The sequence below is a fragment of the Oncorhynchus masou genome, chromosome 10 (genome assembly GCF_036934945.1).
Source record: "Oncorhynchus masou masou isolate Uvic2021 chromosome 10, UVic_Omas_1.1, whole genome shotgun sequence".
Taxonomy (NCBI): Eukaryota; Metazoa; Chordata; class Actinopteri; order Salmoniformes; family Salmonidae; genus Oncorhynchus; species Oncorhynchus masou.
In genome coordinates, this window is record NC_088221.1 from 40,041,947 (window position 1) to 40,058,674 (window position 16,728).

The 16,728-nt window shown below is 45.8% G+C and overlaps 1 protein-coding gene across 1 annotated transcript in view; it reads right to left on the reverse strand.

Moving 5' to 3' along the window:
- The window catches only part of LOC135547625 (potassium voltage-gated channel subfamily H member 3-like), a 194,934-nt gene that overhangs the window by 14,074 nt on the left and 164,132 nt on the right, over positions 1–16,728 (reverse strand). The window contains exon 12 of the mRNA XM_064976793.1: positions 4,768–4,982. Within this exon, the coding sequence (XP_064832865.1) occupies positions 4,768–4,982 (215 nt within the window). The remainder of the gene's footprint in view (positions 1–4,767; positions 4,983–16,728) is intronic.

Genomic DNA, 16,728 nt, shown 5'->3' on the forward strand with positions numbered 1-16,728 from the left:
CTCTCTCTCTCTCTCTCTCTCTCTTCTCCCCCTCTCTCTCTCTTCTCCCCTCTCTCTCTCTCCTCCCCCTCTCTCTCTCTTCTCCCTCTCTCTCTCCTCTCTCTCTCTTTCTTCTCCCACCCCTCTCTCTCTCTCCTCTCTCTCTCTCTTCTCCCCCTCTCTTCTCTCTCTCCCTCTCTCTCTCTCTCCTCTCCCCCTCTCTCTCTTCTCCCTCTCTCTCTCTCTCTCTCTCTCTCCCCTCTCTCTCTCTCCCCTCTCTTCTTCTCTCTCTCTCTCTCTCTCTCTCTCTCTCTCCTCCCTCTCTTTTCTCCCTCTCTCTCTCTCCTCCCTCTCTCTCTCTCTCTCTCCTCCCTCTCTCTCTCTTTTCTCCCTCTCTCTCTCCCTCCTCTCTCTCTCTCTCTTTTCTCCCTCTCTCTCTCTCCTCCCCCTCTCTCTCTCTCTTCTCTCCTCTCTCTCTCTCTCTCTCTCTCTCTCTCTCTCCTCCCTCTCTCTTCTCCCTCTCTCTCCTCTCTCTCTCTCTTCTCTCTCCTCCCTCTCTCTCTCTCTCTTTTCTCCATCTCTCTCGCTCCTCCCTCTCTCTCTCTCTCTCTTTTCTCCCTCTCTCTCTCTCCTCCCTCTCTCTCTCTCTTCTCCCCCTCTCTCTCTCCTCCCTCTCTCTCTCTTTTTTCTCCCTCTCTCTCTCATCCCTCTCTCTCTCTCTTCTCCCTCTCTCTCTCTCTTTTCTCCCTCTCTCTCTCTCTCTCTCTCTCTCTCCTCCCCCTCTCTCTCTTTTCTCCCTCTCTCTCTCTTTTCTCCCTCTCTCTTTTCTCTCTCTCTCTCTCCTCTCTCTCTCCTCTCTCTCTCTAACCTCCCCCCTCTCTTTTCTCCCTCTCTCTCTCTGATCAGCACTCTTTCCCCCCCTCCTATCCTCCCCCACTCTCCTCATATCAGTCTGTCTCCCCCTTCACAGTAGCATGTCTATGTTTAGTTCCCACTTCCTAATATTAGCTCAGAGCCCAAGAGGCAAGCAGGGGCTGCCTCACTGTGTGGGGGTGTAATCTATACGTCCATGGCTGCAAAGCATGCTGAAGTGGAAGCATACATGTGTGTTTGTGCGTGTGTGTGTTTGTGTGTCTACACGTGCACTACAGTGTGAACAGGGCTGACTGGTGTTCTCAGAACATTGTGTTAGTGTTCCCTCCAGCTCCTGTGTCATGAGACCCAGAACATTGTGTTAGTGTTCCCTCCAGCTCCTGTGTCATAAGACTGTCAGTCAGAAGTAAGTGAATCGGCAGAGACAGTGGGGAGGGAATATATTTATTGCTGTTATAAAAAAAAGCTATTTTCCCAAACCCTCCTCCCTCCAGCACTACCCCCTAATCTAAAGAGGGGCAAAGTGCACATCATATTCTGGTAGACTATCAGTGTTCAGACTGTGAGGTGGTGTTTCTGCAGTAATTGTTTGATGAGAATAAGAAGGGCGTCACTGAAGGATGTTGTTGTTTCTGGTTTGTCTTTCTGTTCTGTTCTCCACTCCCTGTGCTGGGTTTTAAATACATAATACACAGTCAAATCTGTGTCTATTTACTCCTGAGGTGCTGACTTGCTGCACCCTCCACAACTACTGTGATTATTATTATTTGACCATGCTGGTCATTTATGAACATTTGAACATCTTGGCCATGTTCGGTTATAATCTCCACCCGGCTCAGCCAGAAGAGGACTGGCCACCCCACATAGCCTGGTTCCTCGCTAGGTTTCTTCCTAGGTTTTGGCCTTTCTAGGGAGTTTTTCCTAGCCACCGTGCTTCTACACCTGCATTGCTTGCTGTTTGGGATTTTAGGCTGGGTTTCTGTACAGCACTTTGAGATATCAGCTGATGTACGAAGGGCTATATAAATACATTTGATTTGATTTTGATTTGATCTAAGAAGCACATTTGGACAACTGTCCACACCCCTGGCTGCATTATTGATGTACAGTACAATTCAAAAGTTTGGACAAACCTACTCATTCAAAAGTTTTTCTTAATTTTAAGACATCAAAACTATGAAATAACACATATGGAATCATGTAGTAACAAAAAAATTGTTGAACATGTGAAATGTATTTTCTATTTGAGATTCTTCAAAGTTACCACCCTTTGCCTTGATGACAGCTTTGCACACTCTTGGCATTCTCTCAACCTGCTTCACCTGGAATGCTTTTCCAACGGTCTTTAATGAGTTCCCACATATGCTGAGTACTTGTTGGCTGCTTTTCGTTCACTCTGCGGTCCAACTCATCCCAAACCAACTCAATTGGGTTGAGGTTGGGTGATTGTGGAGGCCAGGTCATCTGATGCAGCACTCCATCTCTCTCCTTCTTGGTCAAATAGCCCTTACACAGCCTGGAGGAGTGTTTACGTCATTGTCCTATTGAAAAACAAATGATAGTCCCACTAAGCGCAAGCCCGATGTGATGGTGTATCGCTGCAGAATGCTGTGGTAGCCATGCTGGTTAAGTGTGCCTTTAATTATAAATAAATCACTGACTGTCACGAGCAAAGCACCATCACACCACCTCCTCCATGCTTCACGGTGGAACCACACATGCAGAGAAGATTCGGTCACCTACTCTATGTCTCACAAAGACACGGCGGTTGGAGCCAAAAATAAAATTTTTAGACTCATCAGACCAAAGGACAGATTTCCACCGGTCTAATGTCCATTGCTTGTGTTTATTGGCCAAAGCAAGTCTCTTCTTATTGGTGTCCTTTTAGTGGTGGTTTCTTTGCAGCAATTCGACCGTACATTTTTCTATCTCACATATGTAACTCTGTGTTGTTTTTGTTGCACTGCTTTGCTTTATCTTGGCCAGGTCTCAGTTGTATATGAGAACTTGTCCTCAACTGGCCACCTGGTTAAATAAAGGTTAAATAAAAAGGATTGATTCACACAGTCTCCTCTGAAAGTATGATGTTGAGATGTGTCTGTTACTTGAACTCTGTGAAGCATTTATTTGGGCTGCAATTTCTGAGGCTGGTAACTCTAATGAACGTATCCTCTGCAGCAGAGGTAACTCTGGGTCTTCCTTTCCTGTGGCGGTCCTCATGAGAGACAGTTTCATCATAACACAGCAGAGGTAACTCTGGGTCTACCTTTCCTGTGGCGGTCCTCATGAGAGACAGTTTCATCATAACACAGCAGAGGTAACTCTGGGTCTTCCTTTCCTGTGGCGGTCCTCATGAGAGACAGTTTCATCATAGCGCTGGATGGTTTTTGCAACTGCACTTGAAGAAACTTTCAAAGTTTTGAAATGTTCCATATTGACTGACATTCATGTCTTAAAGTAATGATGGACTGTTGTTTCTTTTTGCTTATTTGAGCTGTTCTTGCCAGAGCCCTATTTGGTAAAATACCATACTATCTTCTGAATACGACCCCTACCTTGTCACAACAGAACTGATTGGCTCAAACGCATTAAGAAGGAAAGAAATTCCACAAATTAACTTTTAACAAGGCACACCTGTTAATTGAAATGCATTCCAGGTGACCATCATGAAGCTGGTTGAGAGAATGCCAAGAGTGTGCAAAGCTGTCATCAAGGCAAAGGGTGGCTACTTTGAATAATCTCAAATATAAAATATATTTTGGTTACTACATGATTCTATTTGTGTTATTTCATAGTTTTGATGTCTTCACTATTATTCTACAATTCAGAAAATAGTACAAATAAAGAAAAACCCTGGAATGACTAGATGTGTCCAAACTTTTGACTGGTACTGTATGTATGCAATCTCATGCACGTGCACACGCACGCACGCACGCACGCACGCACGCACACACACACACACACACACACACGCACAGCCACATGTAAACACACACACACACACACCTGCACAGTGAAGCAGCCCCTACTTTCCTCTGGGGCTCTGAGGTTAGATTAGACATTAGAAAGTGGGAGCTTGAAATAAACATGTTACTGTGAAGGGAGCAGTGATATGTGGGGAGTCAGTGCAGGAGCGCGTCCTCCCCTATCCTCCTCTTCCCCATCCTCCCTCTCTCCTCCTTGCTGTCTGGGCTATTTTTATCAGGCAGCATCCAAATTTAGCAGGAGCTGTGGGGACACAGCCAGTCAGGGAGAGCCCCTGCCTTCCCCCGTGCTATTTTTAGCTCCAGCACACACTCCAAAATGCTGCACGCTGCTATTCCTGTCTCGCTGAGTTTGACTCTGCTGCATACAGCCAGCCAAGTGTGTGTGTGTACGGAAGGAAGCGAGAGCCCGAGCTAGGGTGAGCAGTGTTTATGTATACAGTGCATGATGTGCCCTTTGAAGGTGAATGTACCCTCAGGCTAGATCAGAACCAAGCCCTTCAGAGCTTTATACTGCAGCACTAGGAGATAACAGAGACAAGAGAGGGACTCCATTTTGTTACTGGTCTCACCACTCTCACACAGAGATGAGAGGGACTCCATTTTGTTACTGGTCTCACCACTCTCACACAGAGAGACACACAAGTGTGCACGCAGGCACACACACAGACAAACCCGTCCCTCCTCACTCTTGATCAAACAAACCAGATAGAGCTGTAGTCTGTAGAGCTGTAGGCTGGTGTAAGAATGAATGTAATGCCTGTTTTTTTTATTGAGGGAAATATTACAATTAACAATGTACTAGTGTGTGTGTCTGTGTGCACGTATGTGTGTCTGTGTGTGCATGTTTTTACTGCGTGTGTGTGTGTGTGTGTTTACTGCATGTGTGTGTTTAGTAGCGTATGCATGCCTGCGTTGCAGTTCGACTCACGTCAGCTCTGTGACCCTCTCTGAGGTTATAGGTCAGATCATGTTGTATCTCAGAGATGAACTTCTGGGCGTACTCTGGGTAGAGCCGGAGAACCTCCCTCAGTCCCTTCAGACTGATGTACTGCAGGTCACAGTAGGTCAGAGCCTTCACGTTGGCATTCGTCTTAATCACCTGCTTCTTGGTCAGGGAGTCACTGCCGATCAGGTCCCCTTTACCTGAGGGGTGGGAGGGAACACACACACACACACACACACCTGTTAGTCTCTTTGAAACCATCACAGGCAGTCTGTGCTTTAGACTGGGTTTTTTAAATTATTCCAACATCAGAGACATTTTATATGAGCCTATTAGTGTCTCGTATCATAAAAGAACATGAAAGGGTCGGCGGTGGAGATGGTGTGTACGCTGGTTATTTATGTGTGTAGGTTTGATGCAGCTCAGTTAAATTATTCAGGGATATTGCGTACATCACAGGAGGTTGGTGGGACCTTTACTGGGGAGAAACGGGCTCGTGGTAATGACTGTAGCGGAATCAGTGGAACGGCATGAAACACGTGGTTTCCAGGTCCTTGATGCCATTCCATCCGCTCCGTTCCCAACGTTATTATGAGCCGTTCTCCTGTGGACATGTTTACAGTGTGGATAATGATTATCAATAGTAGTGGCCTAAGGTCATAATGGCTTCCCATACATCATTGGGGGCTCTTTGTTTCATTGCACTGCATAAATGATGAATATTTTCATCCATCCATCTGTGTCTCTGTTAATCCTCTACCTCCCCTGTCTCCTCTCTACCTCTTTTAACCCTTTACCTCCCCTGTCTCCTCTCTACCTCTTTTAACCCTTTTACTGTCTCCCCTGTCTCCTCTCTACCTCTGTTAACCCTTTACCTCCCCTGTCTCCTCTGTACCTCTGTTAACCCTTTACCTCCCCTGTCTCCTCTCTACCTCTGTTAACCCTTTACCTCCCCTGTCTCCTCTCTACCTCTGTTAACCCTTTACCTCCCCTGTCTCCTCTCTACCTGTGTTAACCCTCTACCTCCCCTGTCTCCTCTCTACCTCTGTTAACCTCTACCCCTCCCCTGTCTCCCTACCTCTACCCTCGACCTCCCCTGTCTCCCTCTGTTAACCCTCTACCTCCCCTGTCTCCTCTCTACCTCTGTTAACCCTCTACCTCCCCTGACTCCTCTCTACCTCTGTGTTAATCCTCTACCTCCCCTGTTAACCCTCTACCTCCCCTGTCTCCTCTCTACCTCTGTTAACCCTTTACCTCCCCTGTCTCCTCTCTACCTCTGTTAACCCTAACCCTACCTCCCCTGTCTACCTCTCTCTACCTCTGTCTCCTCTCTACCTCTGTTAACCCTCTACCTCCCCTGTCTCCTCTCTACCTCTCTGTTAACCCTCTACCTCCCCTGTCTCTCTCTCTACCTCTTTAACCCTTTACCTCCCCTGTCTCCTCTCTACCTCTAACCCTTTACCTCCCCTGTCTCCTCTCTACCTCTGTTAACCCTTTACCTCCCCTGTCTCCTCTCTACCTCTTTTAACCCTCTACCTCCCCTGTCTCCTCTCTACCTCTTTTAACTCTTTACCTCCCCTGTCTACCCCTCTACCCTGTCTCCCCTGTCTCTCTACCTCTGTTAACCCTTACCTCCCCTGTCTCCTCTCTACCTCTGTGTTAACCCTCTACCTCTCCCCTACCTCTAACCCTCTACCTCCCCTGTCTCCTCTCTACCTCTGTTAACCCTCCCCTGTCTCCTCTCTACCTCTGTTAACCCTCTCCCCTGTCTCTCTACCTCTGTTAACCCTCTACCTCCCCTGTCTCCTCTCTACCTCTGTTAACCCTTTACCTCCCCTGTCTCCTCTCTACCTCTGTTAACCCTCTACCTCCCCTGTCTCCTCTCTACCTCTGTTAACCCTCTACCTCCCCTGTCTCCTCTCTACCTCTGTTAACCCTCTACCTCCCCTGTCTCCTCTCTACCTCTGTTAACCCTCTACCTCCCCTGACTCCTCTCTACCTCTGTGTTAATCCTCTACCTCCCCTGTCTCCTCTCTACCTCTGTTAACCCTTTACCTCCCCTGTCTCCTCTCTACCTCTGTTAACCCTCTACCTCCCCTGTCTCCTCTCTACCTCTGTTAACCCTCGACCTCCCCTGTCTCCTCTCTTCCTCTGTTAACCCTCTACCTCCCCTGTCTCCTCTCTCTGTTAACCCCTCTCCCCTGTCCTCTCCCTCTACCTCCCCTGTCTCCTCTCTACCTCTGTTAATCCTCTACCTCCCCTGTCTCCTCTCTACCTCTATGTTAACCCTCTACCTCCCCTGTCTCCTCTCTACCTCTGTACCTCTGTTAACCCTCTACCTCCCCTGTCTCCTCTCTACCTCTGTACCTCTGTTAATCCTCTACCTCCCCTGTCTCCTCTCTACCTCTGTTAACCCTCTACCTCCCCTGTCTCCTCTCTACCTCTGTTAACCCTCTACCTCCCCTGTCTCCTCTCTACCTCTGTTAACCCTTTACCTCCCCTGTCTCCTCTCTACCTCTGTTAACCCTTTTTCCTCTGCTGAGACCTGGCTAGATGTATGGCGTTCTCTACTGCTCTCTGCCTGCCTCGACGTACAGCTTTGGATGAATAAGCCAAGTGTTTTAATAATGTCATATCCATCCATTATTCATCTCGTAGCTGCAATGTGGCTCACCTGCATGCCTGCCTATTGATGTGTGTGCCATGATTAGAGATATAGGCCGGGAGCTTGGCGTTTGGAGATAAAACCCCTCTCACTCACAAAACCTCTAACACACACACACACACAACCTCTAACACAAACACAAACACATACACACACTCACACAAACTCTAACACACATACACACACAACCTCTAACACACATACACACACACAACCTCTAACACACACGCACCCTCAAACGTGCACATATACATATACACACACAAAACCTCTAACACACACACAAACACATACACACACTCACACAACCTCTAACACACATACACACACACGCACCCTCAAACGTGCACATATACACACACACACACACACACACACACACACACACACACACACACACACACACACACACACACACACACAACCTCTAACACAAACACAAACACATACACACATACACACACACACACACACACACACACACACACACACACACACACACACACAACATATAACACACACACACACACATATCCCCTCGCAGCTGTCACAGCTCTGTGCCACAGCTCTGATCAGTCATCATTCCAATACCACCTGACCTTTTTGAGACCCTGACATGTGGATCTATGACACACATACATCATCTAAAACACTCTACGGGGCAAACCGTCACCACAGCCTCCACGGAAAGCGTATTTAGTCAGTCTTGTGGTATTAGGGGCCAATCCCACAGGAAATTAGATTGGGCGGTGTAGGACCAAGACAGAGGACAGGAATGGCCAGGGGATGAGCTTCTAAGACTGTGACACAGGGAGAGGAGATCGAGAGATCGGAAAGCAGGGGATGAGCCTCTAAGAGTGAGTTAGAGGGCACAGGATGGGCCTCTAAGGGTGAGTTAGACGAGCCTCTAAGAGTGAGACACAGAGCGGAATCAGTGACTGGGATCCTAGGAGAGTATGACCACCATATTATATTTAAGCAATACGGCCCGAGGAAGTGTGGATACAGCCCTTAGCAGTGGTATAATGGCCATACACCACAAACCCCCGAGGTGCCTTATTGTTATTACTGGTTACCAAGGTAATTAGAGCAGTAAAACTAAACATTTTGTCATACCCGTGGTCTACGGTCTGATATACCATGGCATTCAGCCAATCAGAATTCAGGGCTCAAACCACCCAGTTTATAATATACTGTACATTATACACTCCAGGCCAATATACTGTTATAAACTGATGTTGACCAACATGTCTGGTTGAAGGGTCACCAAGCTGTTCTCATGGGAAGACCCCTGTCACCTTTGATCCTGAGTAGAGGAAGTCCAGTACAATATATATATATCCCATTTGGCAGATGCTTTTATCCAAAGCAACTTTCAGTCATGCGTTATATATGGGTGGTCCCGGGAAACGAACCCACTACTCTGGCATTACAAGCATCATGCTCTACAAACTGAGCTACAAAAGACCAAAAGATACAGTACATGACAGGTAATACATGATGGATAATAAACTCAGCAAAAAAAGAAACATCCCTTTTTCAGGACTCTGTCTTTCAAAGATAATTCGTAAAAATCAAAATAACTTCACAGATCTGCATTGTAAAGGGTTTAAACACTGTTTCCCATGCTTGTTCAATGAACCATAAACAATTAATGAACATGCACCTGTGGAATGGTCGTTAAGACACTAACAGCTTACAGACGGTAGGCAATTAAGGTCACAGTTAGTAAAACTTAGGACACTAAAGAGGCCTTTCTACTGACTGAACACCAAAGGAAAGATGCCCAGGGTCCCTGCTCATCTACGTGCACATGCCTTAGGCATGCTGCAAGGAGGCATGAGGACTGCAGATGTGGTCAGGGCAATAGATTGCAGTGTCCGTACTGTGAGACGCCTAAGACAGCACTACAGGGAGACAGGATGGACAGCTGATCATCCTCTCAGTGGTAGACCACGTGTAACAACACCTGCACAGGATCGGTACATCCGAACATCACACCTGCGAGACAGGTACAGGATGGCAACAACAACTGCCCGAGTTACACCAGGAACGCACAATCTCTCCATCAGTGCTCAGACTGTCCGCAATAGGCTGAGAGAGGCTGGACTGAGAGCTTGTAGGCCTGTTGTAAGACAGGGCCTCACCAGACATCACCGGAAACAACGTCGCCTATGGGCACAAACCCACCATTGCGGGACCAGACCGGACTGGCAAAAAGTGCTCTTCACTAAGGAGTCGCGGTTTTGTCTCACCAGAGGTGATGGTCGGATTCGCGTTTATCGTCTAAGGAATAAGCGTTACACCGCGGGATCGATTTGGAGGTGGAGGGTCCGTCATGGTCTGGGGCGGTGTGTCACAGCATCATCGGACTGAGCTTGTTGTCATTGCAGGCAGTCTCAACGCTGTGCGTTACAGGGAAGACATCCTGACATGACCCTCCAGCATGACCCTCCAGCATCACAATGCCTCCAGCCATACTGCACGTTCTGTGCGTGATTTCCTGCAAGACAAGAAGTGTTCTGCCATGGCCAGAGAAGAGCCTGGATCTCAATCCCATTGAGGACGTCTGGGATCGGAGGGTGAGGGTGAGGGCCATTCCCCCCAGAAATGTCCGGGAACTTGCAGGTGCCTTGTTGGAAGAGTGGGGTAACATCTCACAGCAAGAACTGGCAAATCTGGTGCAGTCCATGAGGAGGAGATGCACTGCAGTACTTAATGCAGCTGGTGGCCACAACAGATACCGACTGTTACTTTGATTTTACCCCCCCCCCTCCATCTCTCCATCTCTCATCTCTTCATTCCTCCATCTCTTCATCCTTCCATCCATTCATCTGATGGCACCTTTCTATTCTGCCTGAATGACATCAGAAAGAACTCCCTGTTTCCAGCTATCTGTCCTCTTCCACAAAGTCCCCAGGGGCAGAGTGAGGCAGACAGGCAGGACTAGTCCCATTGGAGCATGGTCCGGTAAGTGTGCAGACTCTCTCTTTCTCTCTGCGTGTCTATCTCTCTCTCTGTATGTCTCCTTATCCCCTGCCTCTCTCCCCCTCTCTCTCTCTCTCTCTCTCTCTCTCTCTCTCTCCCTCTCATTCTGTATGTCTCGCTACCTCAATGTGTCCGAGGAGACAGGAAGACAATAATTTATACCCACTGCACATTCCACATACACATTTGGTCCAAGGTAGACAGAGCAGACACAACAACCAGCAATAGAGAAATAGCCATGGATAGTGAAGAGTGGAAGCGTTGAAATTGAAGCAAGGGGGGGTGGGGGGTGAGAAATATAGTGTGAATGAGAAAGTGGAAGATGGGAAATGACAGAAAAAAGGAAGATTCATAAAAAATACATCTAGAGAATAAGGATGCAGAACCTCAAGTGCTTTGATGCATTATCCTCACTGAAATCCCATTATGAACACACAGCTCAATGATAGAAGAGGGTTTCTAGTTGATGTTCCAGTAGCAGTAGGACAAAGGGCCATGACCGATAATCTGACTATCTGAACCCCTTCCACCCACGCCTTCTCACCCTGTCTTAGAGGGATACTCCTCCTACATAATTCTAGGGTCTATTGAACCATGTCTCCTCCCACACAGCCCCCGTGACATGGACACATATTAATCCCAATAGCCCTAATGCTGAAATGCTACGACAACCCCTGTGCCACTTCTTTACTCTCTCTCTCTCTCTGTTTTCTCTGTCTCTCTCTCTCTCTCCTTCTCTGTCTCTCTCACTTGTTCTTTCTTTCTCTCTCTCTCAACTCCATCTCCCCCTAACTCTCTCTCTGTCTCTCTCACTTGTTCTTTCTTTCTCTCTCTCAACTCCATCTCCCTCTAACTCTCTCTCTCTGTCTCTCTCACTTGTTCTTTCTTTCTTTCTCTCTCAACTCCGTCTCCCTCTAACTCTCTCTGTCTCTCTCTCTCCTTCTCTGTCTCTCTCACTTGTTCTTTCTTTCTTTCTTTCTTTCTCTCTCAACTCCGTCTCCCTCTAACTCTCTCTGTCTCTCTCACTTGTTCTTTCTTTCTTTCTCTCTCAACTCCGTCTCCCTCTAACTCTCTCTCTGTCTCTCTCACTTGTTCTTTCTTTCTCTCTCACTCCATCTCCCTCTAACTCTCTCTCATTCTCTGTCTCTCTCACTTGTTCTTTATTTCTCTCTCTCAACTCTGTCTCCCTCTAACTCTCTCCCTGTCGTTATCTCGTTGTCTGTCTTTCTGTCGCTCTTTCTTATTTTTATTTCACCTTTATTTAACAGGGTAGGCTAGTTGAGAACACATTTATTTAACAGGGTAGGCTAGTTGAGAACACATTTATTTAACAGGGTAGGCTAGTTGAGATCACCTTTATTTAACAAGGTAGGCTAGTTAAGAACACCTTTATTTAACAGGGTAGGTTAGTTGAGAACACATTTATTTAACAGGGTAGGCTAGTTGAGATCACCTTTATTTAACAAGGTAGGCTAGTTGAGATCACCTTTATTTAACAAGGTAGGCTAGTTGAGATCACCTTTATTTAACAAGGTAGGCTAGTTGAGAACACCTTTATTTAACAAGGTAGGCTAGTTGAGAACACCTTTATTTAACAGGGTAGGCTAGTTGAGAACACCTTTATTTAACAGGGTAGGCTAGTTGAGATCACCTTTATTTAACAAGGTAGGCTAGTTGAGAACACCTTTATTTAACAGGGTAGGCTAGTTGAGAACAAGTTCACATTTACAACTGCAACCTGGCCAAGTTAAAGCAAAGCAGTGCGACACAAACAACAACAACAGAGTTACACATGGAATAAACAAGCATACAGTCAGTAACACTATAGAAAAAAGAAAGTCTATATACAGTGAGTGCAAATGGCGTGAGGAGGTAAGGCAATAAATAGGCCATAGTACCGAAGTAATTACAATTTAGCAAATTAACACTGGAGTGATAGATGTACAGATGATGATGTGCAAGTAGTAATACTGGTGTGCAAAAGAGCAGAAAAGTAAATAAAAATAAAACCCTGCCTGTCTCTCTCTCTCTCTAACTCTCTCTCCCTCTCTCTCTCTCTCTGGATCCCTCGATCCACATACAATATAATTTTAATAAGTTATGTGCATCAACTACATATAAAGTAGTAATTTGGGTTGCACATTTTGGGGAATATTCAGAGGTGGAAACTTTCTGTGGGAATTAACGGAAGTATATGCAAATTCATATTAATACTATTTAAATGTAGATGTTTTTTGCATTGGATATATTTACCATATCATATGGAGACAGAAACATAAACCTTTTACCTTATCATAAGGAGACATAATTGCAAATGATTAAATCCTTCCAATAGATATTTAGTGACGAATTGAACTTTGATTAAATGAGTTGACTCTTCTCATGGGAGGATTTCACTGAACAACAAAAGAAAGGGAATATTGAATGATCCCCAATGATCCATCGCATCTCCCAAAACATAATCTGTAAAATGGTAGTCTAGAAACTAAAGCTTTGGTTGTCTTCCTCTCAGGCTTCCATGTCTTCTCCCTGGACCTCCTCAATGTCCACCTCTTGAACATCAGACTCTGAGGCCTCATCTTCACTGTCACTATTCAACCTTGTTGAGGTTAACTTGTCAGGCTCAAAAAGCTTCAGATTTGCCCATATAGCCACCAATTTTTCAACCCTTATATTGGTCAGCCGGTTACGTGCTTTGGTGTGTGTGTTCCCAAACAAGGACCAGTTGCGCTCTGAGGCGGCTGATATTGGTGGGATTTGGATGATGGAGGCAACAGGGGAAAGAGCCTCAGATCCACAAAGTCCCTTCCACCAGGTGGCTGATGAGATATGTTGGCATGACTACCATATTGCATCTCCATCCCAAAGCCCTTGCTTGGAAGTGTACTTCGCCAGGCTGCCAAGAACCTTGGCCTCATTCAGGCCAAGGTGGCGAGACACTGTAGTGATGACACCATAGGCCTTGCTGATCTCTGCACCAGACAGTTCTTGCAGCATACTTGGGGTCCAACATGTACGCTGCTGGTTGTATGGGCTTCAGGCAGAAGTCTTAAAGCTTTTTGATGTATTTCAGGACTGCAGTTTCCTCTGCTTGGAGCAACAGTGAAGTGGGCAGCAGTACGGATTTATTATCTTACATCTGTAAGCAGAGTCTGAACATCAGACAGGATGATATTGTCTCCATCAATCCATGCAATGGCTACTGCTATAGGTTTCAGGCTGCTTACCACTCTCTCCCAATATACATCACCCAGGAGGATCCTCTTGATGGGACTGTCCATATCGGCAGACTGTGTTATGGCCATTTCTTGGAGACTCCTTCCCCTCCAGGAGACTGTCAAACATGATGACAACACCACCCCAACGTATGTTGTTGGGCAGCTTCAATGTGGCGCCCTTATTATTCTCACTTTGCTTGGTGAGGTAGATTGCTGCTATAACTTGATGACCCTTCACATACCTAACCATTTCCTTGGCTCATCAACAGGTCGCTGTATCCATTGTTTTCAGTGCCATGATGTCCTTGAGGAGCAGATTCAATGCATGAACAGCACAGCCAATGGGTGTGATGTGAGGATAGGACTCCTCCACTTTAGACCAAGCAGCCTTCATGTTGCAGCATTGTCTGTCACCAGTGGAAATACCTTCTCTGGTCCAAGGTCATTGATGACTGCCTTCAGCTCATCTGAAATGTAGAGACTGGTGTGTCTGTTGTCCCTCATGTCTGTGCTCTTGTAGAATCCTGGATGAGGGGTGGAGATGATGTAATTAATTATTCCTTGCCTATGAACATTCGACCACCCATCAGAGATGATTGCAATACAGTCTGCTTTCTCTGTGATTTGCTTGACCTTCACTTGAACTCTGTTGAACTCTGCATCCAACAAATGAGTAGATAAAGCATGTCTGGTTGGAGGGCTGTCTGGTTGGAGGGCTGTCTGGTTGGAGGGCTGGACCATGAGCTGTTGCTATCGATAAGATGTCTGATTCATCATTTTCACCTCGAAAAGAAGTAGAGGGAGTTTTGTCAGTGGTGGCTTGTTGTGAGCGCTGAGGGATCTTTATGCACTTTCCCAGATGATTCTGCAACTTTGCTGCATTCTTCACATCTGATTTGGCACAGTATTTGCAAATGTACACAGCTTTTCCTTCTACATTAGCTGCAGTGAAACGTCTCCACAGATCAGATAGTGCCCGCGGCATTTTCCTGTACAGATTAGAAGAAAGAAAAAAAGTTTAAAAACCCAAATACAATTCCATGTACAGATAAATAGTTAAGCAGTTAGATTAAACAACTCCTTTGTAAGATAAATGTTTTAAAATAAAACATGAATGGAAACAGGTGAATTAACACTCCTCAGTTAGCAGGCTCAAGCAAGCTAAAATCCACATGGTAGCAAAAACTAACTACCAGAAATTGTTAAATTAGAAATGATTTAAACAGACTTTGCTGTAGGCTACTATTTACTAGTTAACAAAAAGTTATGTCATTTATAATATATTCACCCCACCTCGTATTGTAATCAAAACTTACCAGAAAGCATGTAGTCCTTGTCTCAGACAGTGTAGTAGTGTGGGCTCAATAGCATCTCAGTAGTGTGCAAGATCTTGAGAAGCAGCTGCACATGTGATGGAAGAATGCACTGCACATGTGATGGAAGAATGCACTGTGCATGCAGAGGGTTGCAATTCCATTGAATTGGGGATAGTTTCACCAAAATATGCCACAAGACCTAGAATTGCCTTGTGTGAATCCCACAGAAAAAGGTTGACTGTTATCAGGTAATTTTTTTGATGAATTTAAGCACAATTCCCGGGATTAACTTCCCATGGAAAATGTCTGGAAAATTTCCAGAAATTTCCCAGAAAGTTTCTGACCCTTTGCATCCCTAGTAGTATCACAAAACTTTTGTCAACATAATTATATATTATTATATATAATATTGCTTCTTAAGCTTACCACTAAGCAGTCCAAGCACGCAGACTCACACACCAGTAGACACAGTGTCTGCTTGCTTATCTCTTCAGACAGAGAGACAGACAGACAGACTTTTCCTGTAAGTGCAGCCTTGAATATCATCATTCTCCAGTTCCAGACAGACACATACACGTGTCTGTGATCTTATTCTTGCTCATGTCATCACCCTCAAACACTTACACACTTCTGCTCCTGGCCTTCCACGTATGGATTTGCACAAACACACACCCATCATCATTATGCACATACAGTATTTTACACCAGTGATAGGTCTGATCACCAACAACAGCTTATTGGGAGGAGGTGAGAGACCTGGCAGCGTGGTGACAGGACAACAACCTCTCCCTCAATGTGAACAAGATAAAGGAGCTGATCGTGGACTACAGGAAAAGGCGATCCGAACAGGCCCCCATTAACATCAATGGGGCTGTAGTGGAACGGGTCGAGAGTTTCAAGTTCCTTGGCGTCCACATCACCAACAAACTATAATGGCCCAGTGGTGGAGAGGGCATGACAACACCTTTTCCCCCTCAGGAGACTGAAAGGATTTGGCATGGGTACCCAGAGCCTCAAAAAGTTCTACAGATGCACCTTCGAAAGCATCCTTCACCGCCTGCTATGGCAACTGCTCAGCATCTGACCACAAGGCGCGACAGAAGGTAGTGCGTACGGCCCAGTACATCACTGGGGTCAATAAATTCAATTCAATTAAATTACAAAAGCTTCCTGCCATCCAGAACCTTTATTCTAGGCGGTGTCAGAGGAAGGCCCAAAAAAAAAACTCCAGTCACCCAAGTCGTAGACTGTTCTCGCTGTTACAACACGGCAAGTGGTACCAGAGCGCAAAGTCCAGGACCAAAAGAATCTTTAACAGTGTAATGATAAAGGTCCAGTGTAATGATAAAGGTCCAGTGTAATGATAAAGGTCCAGTGTAATGATAAAGGTCCAGTGGAATGATAAAGGTCCAGTGTAATGATAAAGGTCCAGTATAATGATAAAGGTCCAGTGTAATGATAAAGGTCCAGTGTAATGATAAAGGTCCAGTTGTAATGATGGGAGTCCAGTGTAATGGTGGAAGTCCAGTGTAATGATGGAGGTCCAGTGTAATGATAAAGGTCCAGTTGTAATGATAAAGGTCCAGTTATAATGTAAAGGTCCAGTGTATTGATAAAGGTCCAGTGTAATGATGGGAGTCCAGTGTAATGATAAAGGTCCAGTGTAATGATAAAGGTCCAGTGTAATGATGGGAGTCCAGTGTAATGATAAAGGTCCAGTGTAATGATAAAGGTCCAGTGTAATGATGGAGGTCCAGTG